The sequence below is a fragment of the Clarias gariepinus genome, chromosome 22 (assembly GCF_024256425.1).
Source record: "Clarias gariepinus isolate MV-2021 ecotype Netherlands chromosome 22, CGAR_prim_01v2, whole genome shotgun sequence".
In the NCBI taxonomy this organism is placed as follows: domain Eukaryota; kingdom Metazoa; phylum Chordata; class Actinopteri; order Siluriformes; family Clariidae; genus Clarias; species Clarias gariepinus.
This window is the reverse complement of record NC_071121.1, coordinates 11,465,787-11,477,008: the sequence shown is the minus strand read 5'-3', so window position 1 is coordinate 11,477,008 and position 11,222 is coordinate 11,465,787. Positions and strand designations below refer to the sequence as shown.

General features: G+C 36.3%; 1 protein-coding gene across 1 annotated transcript; it reads right to left on the bottom strand.

Annotated features, from left to right (window-relative positions):
* Positions 1–230: 230 nt before the first annotated feature.
* On the bottom strand, positions 231–7,850 carry LOC128509911 (ERBB receptor feedback inhibitor 1). Its single transcript, XM_053481784.1, has 4 exons — positions 7,679–7,850; positions 3,224–3,364; positions 2,883–2,956; positions 231–2,479 (listed from the first exon to the last, which is right to left on the bottom strand). Exons 2-4 carry the CDS (start codon positions 3,268–3,270, stop codon positions 1,581–1,583), a joined length of 1,020 nt encoding a protein of 339 aa, XP_053337759.1. The 5' UTR covers positions 3,271–3,364; positions 7,679–7,850; the 3' UTR covers positions 231–1,580.
* Positions 7,851–11,222: the final 3,372 nt, after the last annotated feature.

The window sequence follows — 11,222 nt, the reverse complement described above, 5'->3', positions numbered from 1 at the left end:
CGTTAAAATATAGAACGGCGTTGTTCAAAGATTCTTTCTAGGCTTTGTGTCTTGTTAATATTATTAAATATTTTTTTATAATAATCATGCTTCATTTAGAACTGAACAGAACAGAAAATGTCTACATATCTATTAAATGAACCAGACACTATCCACTGTTCCACTATTTATCTTGGTGGAAGTGAAAAGAATGTAAATAATATGACACAGCATACCTGGATCTCATTTACTGATAAATAAGTCACTTTATTTCTTTAAATAGATCATAAATGTAATGTGAAAAACTACCAATACTGCACGTAAAGACAAGTGCAATGCAGTGCAACAACAGCAATAACAGTTAATGATCATGAGCCTTCATATGTGAATAAATAAGCCATGGATAAATACATTTTCCACCTTCTGTTGTGAGGAAGATTTAAAAAAAAAAAAACGACAACATGTAAACAGATGTGGTGGCACATAACTGAATTAATCTTTTGAAAATAAACCATGAAAAAAAGCAACAGTAGATGGGTGGATAAACATGTGACGTACTGTACGTGTTAAAGTACAGGTTGTGTCAGAGTCATACGGAACATTGACCTTTTCACATTGGGCCCAAACAGGCAGGTTGAAGCCAACACATTAAGAGTTTAACCACCATTGCTTAGCTGCACAAACAAAGAAAAGTAATGAATGAGAGATTTCGTACTTGTTTCTTTTAACACAATCACAATTTCTAACTGAAATTGCAAGCAACTAAACATGCTCTATATTAAAAGGACATCAGAAATCCGCTCAATATTTCAGAGGCTTTCTATTTAGTAATATGTTGAGTCAGTTTATTAATAACCTGTTTACTTGAACAATTTTATATGTTAAAAAAATTCAAATAATAAAAAAATAAGGTTCCACTGAACATACTATGGAACAAAAACATTGGCTATCAGTTGATGAGTGCAAATACTAGGTGATCTATCATGAACACCAACAACTGTGATATACGATGCAGAATGACGTGAGTGACATTTAAAATACTTTCAGCTCAGGGATAGTGATGTGACAGGGATATGATTAGGACTGGAACTCCATTCCAACGCAGTTTGGCAATTTCTCTGCTTGAACTCACCTACTGAAGCAAGTAATCAAATAGTGAAATACATGTTTTTGAATAAAATAAAATAAAATAAAATAAAAATAAAAAAATCACCAGAATGTGCTGGAATCTGGTCCATTCCCACCATACAGTATAAGACCAGCTTATACTACCCAGTGTTTCATGTAAACCATCAAGGATCAAAGATGTTAAACGTTTCAAAAAGAAACACTCAAAGCAGGAGAAATAAAAGAACATGTAAATTAGAATGACATAAAAACAAACAAACAAAAAAAAACAGCTCCGCTATGTCCAGCATTTATGACCTGGCCTCTTTTCAGTACTCTAGGTTTAAGTTGAGGTGGCACTGAGTAGCGATTAATAAAACTATAAGCACCTGAATACTGTAAGTAAGTACATCTGTAATTAGACTAACACCCTGCTTACTGTATGCTTAGCATCCATTCGCAGTTTCAGCATCACACTTCTTAAAAAAAACCTTTCAAATCAAGCATCCTGCCTGCTGCGGAAGAAGAATGTAATGTGTAGCACTGGCCTGCTTTCCATCTTCCATGATAGGAAGTATACATGGTGTATGTGAAGCAGGCAATCCTTCATACTTTGGCTTGCCCTGGGTTTTGCTCACGTACTTGGGATTAGGGGCGAAGCTTTGTGTAGGAGGCATGACTCCGTTGACGTAAATAGGAAGGCTTTTAGGACTAGGAGTGCGTGGAGCCACGTAGTATATTGGCCGCCTGGGTGGGATTTCAGGAGGCTCTTCAATGCCTTGATGGTCGTCACGAGAACGCGACGGGATCGGTGCACGAGGTGGGACCTTAGGCTTTTCCTGCGCATGAATATTTGTGAGGTTAGTAGGTTTAAAAGATGCCGCAGGTCCTGAGTTGGAGCGGTGCAGCTTACGCTTGGGCTTTTCTTGTTTATGGCTGTCCCTTTCTCTAAGCACCACTTGTTCCCTCTCACACTTCTGTCCAATCATGTTCTCCTGTATAGCATCACAGTATGCATAGTTGATCTGCCCACAACCGCGGAAACTCCGCCGATTCTGCGCTCTGCACTGGAAGGCTGATGGTTTAGAGGCACATTCTGGTATCAGTAGCTGGCTCTCGCTGGTGCTGGAGAAAAACTCCACTTCGCTGTCTGCTGCTTCATCAGAAGACATGTCCCCCACATCGGGGAGAGGAGGAAGAGGTTTAGAGCTTCTCCTGGGAGAATACGGAGGTGCTCGTTCATAGACGGAGAGTTTCTGGAAGGATGGAACGACCTGGTCTCCTTCAGGCGAGCTGTGAAGAGAGGAGAGGTGGAGCTGTGCAGGAACAGCAGGCTTTAAAGACTGACAGTGCTGGCTAGAGTTGTGGGAGAAACACGAGCCAAACATCTTCCCTGGAAGACAGTGGATAAAAAAAGTATGCTTTTGAAATAACTGTGTATTTACTACAGGCAAAAACAAACTACGAAATGAGAAAGCCTAAAACTCTTGAACCACTAGTGGTAACTGGTTTCCCGTTATCAGTATGTAAAGCTGATATAAAGCATTACTTAGCAAATAACACTAACCCAATATGGGTTATTAAGTCAATAAGGAATTCAGGCATAATTTTAAAACCGCTGCAGCATCAACTCAGCAAAAAGTCCTTATCAGCCAAGAAAGACTTCTGGCTTCCCATAACCTTCTAAATTTCCTGAAAAACATCCGCCTCAAAGGCAAAGAACACACAGTGACCAGACTGTATGATACACTCATTCCCTCCCTCCCTGCTGGTACATTTCAGAGTCATCCACTTACTTTCAAAGCCCACAGAGGTCAAGCCTTGCTGATGTGTTTTCACTGTATAGTCAGCTCCGAAAGAAAAGTACATGCTGTAACACAAACGGGAGTGAAATGAGTCCTTCAGTATAAACTGGCCGAGACAGTGCATTTTGCAATACAACAAAACTATGTAAATACATTACACTCATGCCTTTAATGGCTTTCAGTCCACATGCTTACTAATATATCCACAGTTCCATGGAGTAAAACAAAAATCTATTCTTACTGCAATGCCCAGTGGAAAAAAAAGTGGATAAAATTGTCTAAAAATTATGTTTTTTTTAACCTGCCTTTTATGTGTCTGTGTTGGTGCTCACCTGTTCATATCATCCTTCTGGCCCCAGTATGGTTGGGATGAAGCCATACTTTTGAAAAAAAAAAATCACATTATCTCAGCCCTGAAGAATTCATAATCCATCAGCCTCCAAACAAACCAAGAGACCATTTGATTCTGTGCTCTGAAAGCAAAAGAAATTGAAATGTTATAGAATTTCTTTGCAGATGACAGGGCCTGATCAAAGTGTTGACTGTTGGGAATGCTATTAATGCTTTAATTTGTAGCTCCTTTTATGTACGTCAGACTAAGGAACGCTTGTTTGAAGTCTGGTCATTTTTCAAACCCCACTTTAACAGTAGGCCTGGCCTCTGAAGTCTTTCTCCTCCCTTTTTTCAGTGCCCCAGCAGCTAGAGTTCTCCTTTAATTACAGAGCAGCACTCTGCCTTAATCAGCTCTGCAGATTGAAATCCTACAGTCCCTCAGTCTGGGAAAGAACACTTGGTTATGTCTATTACTACAAATACTATTATTATTACCACTAAAATTATTACTAGATATTACAACTACTACTATTACCATTACTCCTACTGCACTGCTCCTACCATCACTACTTCTACTTTTACTCCTACTATCACCATTATTACGCCAACTACTACTGTTACTGCTACTTAGATTAATAATAATAGATTAATAAACTAATGTCTTCTTACTTTTACTACTAATACTTTTTACAATAATAATAATAATAATAACATATTGTATAAAGCACCACATTTCTTCATAACACTGCAAGAACTTTGCTTGTAACACGACATTGTCATGTAATCCTAAAAAAAGTTTGTATTTTGTTTATTTCAATAATGAACAATTAACGTATAATAGCGTATGAATCAAAAGTTTTTAAGAGGGTTGTAAAAAGTTGTAAGGAAAGTAATTGGAAATAGACCAATATTGATATAAATACATCAATCAAGAATAACATTTTAAACAATAATTAATACCAACCAGTAGTGTTGCAGATATATGTATTTTTTTTAACCATTCAACTTTAGTTCTCATTCTAATTATTCAATTCCTGTCACTGAACGAATGTTCTCATAACAAACAAAAGACCCATACACAACTTCAGTCCTGCCCATAGGAATACCAAACACCTCAGTCAGCCCAGGCGCCATGACATAAGTGCTTTAAAACACAACAACTTGCTTGTATAAATTAAAAATATAAATAACACATTCACGAAAAGCAGTGCTGGCATTCTCAAGTGAAATGTTTTGGGGGAAAAAAAAATCAATGGAATACCAGGTAGGCCACATTGTGCAACGTATCACATGCTTTGCTTCAGGCTGAATTTGGAAAAGCTGAGGCTACGACCATTGACTCTCCCACTACGTATGTACATGAATGCAGCTGCTTCAGTGCCTGAATAGCACTTTGTGCGTCCATGATGGTGATCAAGATAGATTCATGCATGAGGTCAGGTTTTTGAGCGAAACACAGCAGTTATGTATAAATGCACAAACCAAGGTCCATTATCATAGCCGTACCATACTAAACAAACACTGGGCAAGGCTGTATGACTCGATACTATGACACAGTATGGGCATGTATCGGGTACAGGATCTTACTTTGATTAAAAAAAAACTGTGTCACATGTGCCACTGATAAGTTTTACCAAGTTCATCCCTAAATGTCTTGCATGGCCGTATTTATAATTAACTGTGATCTTTAATAGTGCTGAATGTTTATTATATTGATTTATAGTAGCAATTCATTTATACCTAAAGAAACTGCTCCAGCAGCACTTTAGTATTTTAGCCCTTTCCAATGCTCTCATCTCTCAAATCTAAGTTCTGCCACAAATATGAGTTACAAAACTCATCCTCAAAAGTTTCATCCTAATATCACTGTCTTCCATCAGCACATCATGCTGGTCACTGTAGATCAGTGACTCGCTGAAACCCCTGCCATAAATTACTAGAACATATAGACCTTGAGTACTTGTTTGTTATCTCCACTACTCCTATGTTCAATTTCTCATAAATATGACACTGGCCTTTAATTAAACCTAATAATTTTTTGCTCTTTTTTGTCCCTAAATTAACTGTTATTGTTTGATTCATATTTTTCTCTTATTAAACATTATTTCACTGTACTAGAAATGTCTTCCTGTGATGTTAGCATGGCACACAACCTCAAACTTGTCATGGGAAAAACTAAAACTTAGAGTCAATCAACAAGTTAGCAAGAGAACTTCTAAACACATATATTTCAATATAATCTTATATAATATTTAATGTAAAATTGTCTTTCAAAACTCAATAATACCCTAACAACATTTTATATGGTCAAAAAAAGCAGACATTGGTATGTTTTAGCTGAACTGCCTTTCATGAGCATGACTATTCTCCTAACTTCTAGTAGTAAAAGTCATGTAATTCATCCAAAAAATATAGTGACAGGATCATGACTGGCATATAAAATACAACAAAGCTCCTTTTCATTCTTAACATAAGAGAATGTATTATTGTGAAATGTTCTGATCCCTGTGTTGTGTCATAGTGGTGAGTCAAATTGACCTGAGTCCAAGTGTTTGTTTTACTATGAAATGGCTGTGATAAAGTACGTGTGTAAATGCATTCACACCTCACGTTTGTAGGCTGAGCGGACACCTGACATCACGCATGAACTCCTTCCTTATTTAAATACACGAACATTCTCGTCATCACAGACACAAAACACGCAGCACTGATGTTGCAAATGCTTTTGTAAAACTAATTGTCACACCAAACATAATTGAGTTAACATAATTAGGTTTGAATTTTGACATTACAAACACTGAAAGTCAATAACAAATTGATTGTTACTAGTATTGTCATAATACCAGTGTCAAACTACATTTCTGAAAATTATATTTTTGTTTTTTATAAAGGTGTGTGTGTGTGGGGGGGGGGGGGGGGGTGTTGCATCCTGGTGGGTTTTTGTATTTATTGTTTTAACAATATATTATTTTTTTTTATTTCTTCTGTTGGAAACTTGCCACAACTAAAATACATTAACAAATGAGTCTTAATCAACAGGTAACTCTATTAGCAAGCTCAAAAGTTTGCATCCTATTTCACATAGTTTATATACCGTTCATTAAACTGGCCTTAATAAGGTGAATAATAACATGAAACATGTCTTCTTAATTAAGGCACAAAATTAAAACAGGCTAAAAAGTCTCTAGCAGTTTGCACTTAAATAAGATTCATTGAAAGCCGGGAAAACAGAATATTTTGACTAGTGTTTTGTGAAGTATTTAGTGAAACCATAAATACGACTAAATGTTACATATTCAGAAACAGACTACATTAACTCCACTAAAGAATGGATAAAACATCGCCAGAAGCATGCCTAAACAAAATAGCCAGAGACCAGAAAAAAATGTACACTTTAAAAACCCACACTCAATTGCATGTCACTATTAAAACAATGTAAAGTTATATATATATATATATATATATATATATATGTGTGTGTGTGTGTGTGTGTGTGTCTACACTGTATATACGGAGTCACCATAGAATGTATACACACTTCAGGAAAAGAAAAAAACTTGTATAAATATGTTAATACTAAATATATTGTAAATATATTGCTTTATGATATATATATGGTATTGATATTATGATAATATTAATAATATTATATTATTATGATATACATCATAATATTTTTTTATCCTGAAGTGTGTATACATTCTTTTGGCTGACTCTGTGTGTGTGTGTGTGTGTATATATATATATATATAAATATATATATAAAATTTGTGTGTGTATACTACCATACTATACTAATACTACCTTGTTCATACTGAACAAAACTAACCTCGAAAATGTCTGTTCAACTTCTCTCAACGTGCTAATAATGTTAATGTTAAACTAAAGTGTTCAGTTTGATGAATAGATCTGAACATCTGCTCAGTCAGACCTAAATCTTCACTTTACCTTGAAATCACTTTGTTCAGCTTTAAAAGATTTTAGCAGAGGGCCAGCAGGGGTTTGTTGAGGGTATATCCTGAATATCCATTCTCAAACATCACATTCTGTTCTGATTCCTCTATATTTCCCTAGGGCTCTTTTGTTAACTTTAGTATCCAGTAAGAATGTATTGAACTACAACAGTAAAATAAAAAGCTATGACTATTTCAGTGGTTTATATTCCCCTCATTCCGCCCACAGTAAGTGACAGCTCCCAGGATCCAGCTGTGACTCAGGTGCGACTCATCCCACACACACACACACTCACACACACGGTCTATACAGCCTACACTCTCCTCTACTCTATCTACTCCGAGCACGAGGAAAAAGTCAGGAGGAAAAGGTTCCGGACTCAAGAGCGACACGAAAAGAACGACTTTCTCGTGTCGCTCAGCGCCATTCCGTTTCTCTAACCCAGTTTAATCCTCATCTCTAACATCTGCGTAATAAACCACTCTCTCAGCATTACTCACAGGTTAATTCCTTCTTCCGCTGTGTGTCCGCTCTGAATCCCGCCTTTACAGCCAGTCAGTTGTTTTAAGAATGTCCAACTTTGTTATAAGTCAAACTACCCACTGAAATGAATAAAATATTGCGGAAACAAAAACTATGAGATATCCAAGACTCTAGAGTTACACTAAACTCGAACTGTCGACATCATTTATATGGAATGGTGACGCCTCACCCGTAGCCCCGCCCCTCTTAAAGGCACAGCATGTTTAATAATTGAAAACGTCACTGGTTGGCCTTTGTCAAGGAACACAAAAAAAATAGGAAACTGTCATCAGAAAAGAAACTTAAATAGTAAATTATGTTCCCAAATCCATCTTCTGTACCAACCTTGTACTGGTCAGATTATCCTAAAACACCACAATAAATTCACTTCAGATGTACCTTGTACTCATTTATTCACAAAGTGTTCACACTAGAGGCTCGGACGCTAATCTGAGTAGACTTGAGTCCAGTATGTCTACGTAGTGTAAATACTCTGTATCATACCACTTAAAAAGGTGTTCTCAAGTAGGGTACGCTGTACCCTGGCGCAATTCAAATCAGGTGTCAAGCTAACCGTGCCAAAACAGGGAAAAAATGTATCGCTGTTTAGAATGCAGCTTCATGTCTTCTTCTAAAATGTTATACGCTGTACCTGCAGAGCCATAACTAATATAATGGGAAGGCAGGGGAGAGAGTCATTATTGACATTCTTGCGCCAGGATATGAGTAATAGTACGTTACCAGCATGTTTCAATTGTACTCTGTGGTACTTTTATTCTCCTCTGTTTGTTCTTTGTTATTGGTGGATCACAAACCAATTAGATGAACCTAGTGTCTCAGATATACATGTGTACTCGGGTGCGGAACAACATAACCAACGTAAAAGTTGAGCAGCGGGAGAGTTGGACAAGCAATCATATTTGGGCATGATTAAAGCAATCATGCCTTAAGAATTTGGTTACAATGTTGAAATTTAGTTTTTGTCTTCTGCGTGGGTTTATTCCCAACTAGGAGTGTTTCAGGATGTTTTTTAAATGGTTTGACTTGACTCATAAGGAAACCTACCTGACTGCAGAAAGTCCTTTCAGAAGCATACCAGACTCAGCTTTGATAAGCAAAAATAAACCACATACATCGCAGCTGAAAGGCGATATAGCCAGTCCTGTATTCCTGTGGAAATTGTTGGTTAGTCTAGCAAATTCATCTACAAGCATGTTTTTGTCAGGTGGGAGAAAAATAGGAACCCATATGACATCTATTGCAGACATAGAAATAACATGCAATACTCCATACAGATAGTCACCTAAGCATAGGTTTGAACCCTGGAACAGTGTGACTGTGGCTTGTGGCCCATGGAAAATATTCTTTTATCACTGATTGTCATATAAACTTTATGAACAATTTATAACTCATCATTGCTTATTATTACTCATTATTACAACTGATTTTCAAGCAATTAAGTTTGATAAAGAAAAGTGTGACCAATAATATTGCAACTATTGTCTTATTGTTTTATTACTGATTTTTCTTATTGATTTATTGCTGATTTTATGACTGATTTATTATTGAATCGAAAGCTTTGTTGTAATCTGCTTTAAAAAGACTATATGTCTGCAAAACCTAAGGCTGCTATATATTAATCCTTTACTGTTTGCACATAGTATTTTTTAATGATATGTCGAAAAAATCTTACCGGTATTAACACAAGTGTCTGCACAAAACCTCCAAAGAACCAGTCTTAAATTACTGTAATTTTCAGGCTATTACAATTTTGCAACAACAACGTCTTTTGAAGCAACAACATATGCACAAGTATATACTACGTATTTTCCCCTGGTTATTAAGGATATAATGGGTCCTAAATTGCTTTAGGTGCTTTTTCTGTCATTTTAATTATTGTTTTAATCATTTGTTTTCAGCAGTCGTGAATAACATGAGAATGTTGAGTTGAGTAGTTTTGTCACTGCATGTGGGCGTAGGAAAGCGTCAGCAAGGGGCAGCTCTTTGAAAGATTACATGCTTTTCACAGAATCTGCAATTCATGTCCTGTTGACACAGTGTATGTTTTATTTTTCAGCCTGGTCATGAGCTGGTCGTGTTCCAGTGACTGGGCTTTTCATTATGGCAGAAACACTGAGAGCAGGCCACTGAGAACACTAAGTCCGTCGTGTCAGCCTGTGAAAGGGGTGACCAAAGTCCTTGTGCGTGAACATATAAAAACAGTCATGAAATATAAGATGGTTCTATGGCACTGTACAATATAACTGTCAATATTGAAAGAATCAGTGTTCAAAGTTCATGAAGAGATCACACAAGTAAATTGAAGGAATTATAATTTTAAAAAGAGACATAATAATGTGGCTCTCTAGAAAAAAATTAATGAAAGCATATTCATTATTCTGAAAATATGTTCAAGCAGATCTTTTTCAGAAATATATGTTTGAAATTTTAAATGGAGAAACAGACAAACAAAAACAAATAGGAAGAATTATGTGCCTGAAACCTGAAGATATACCTCATAGTAAACCAGTGTAAATATTTCTTTCTATGCTCCATGATTTGTTGCTTTTTGTCCCTGAGGACAAGGACAATAGTTCAGCAAGCCTGGGAGCTGTGGGGGTTATGCTGTGGTGGGCCAAACTCCCGTTTGGAGGGTCAACTCATTTCCTGTCCATGGGCTTCAGTCCCACACACAGCTGCTAGTGCCATGAATCATATATCAACAACCTTCTTGAATTGCTGTCAAAGATACAAAGTTATTCATTTATCATGTGAAATAAATAAATGAATACACATGGCACTTTTTTCTATCTCAGGTTAGAGAAGCAGTGTTTCTTTGTTTTGCAAATTTTTGCATAATAAATGCAGTAAATGTTTGAATAACATTCATATTAATACTAATACAATATTAATGCATTTCCTTTGGATGTTTGCTGCTTTCTGCAAAGGTGGGAAAGTCAGGACTATATATCATCCAACAGAGTTACAGTGACATTAAAATCATCAGATGACACATCAAATCTAAAATATTGAGCGTCTCTTAGATGGACATGGTCTGTGGTTAGAATTGAGTGTTTCTAGGTAGTGGTAGATCAACATCCGAAAAACCACAAATGGCTTTTGCAGTAAACTCTACATTTGATTGCTATTTCATAACATAAATCTGAACAAATACAAAAACCATATGAGTCAAGCTGTTCCTTTCTTCTAAGGCAAACAGAGATCCTTTTTTCTCCTCAAGGTAAATCTGGAAATATAAGCAGCACTGTATTGGAGTGAGAATGATTCCACATATGTAATATATGATAGGTTTAGTGCAACTTAGTAATGCTATGTAGTAACCAAAAGAATGTCATAACATCCATTGTAATGATACTTAAGTTTATACATTTACCAGATGACATTACCCAAAGTGGTTCAAGGCAAAAATCATAAAAATCATAACTCGTACTATCTTAAAGAGATCTGCAGCTAAATACACAAGCACAAGTGTCACCTCTGGAATTATTATCAAAGATTATC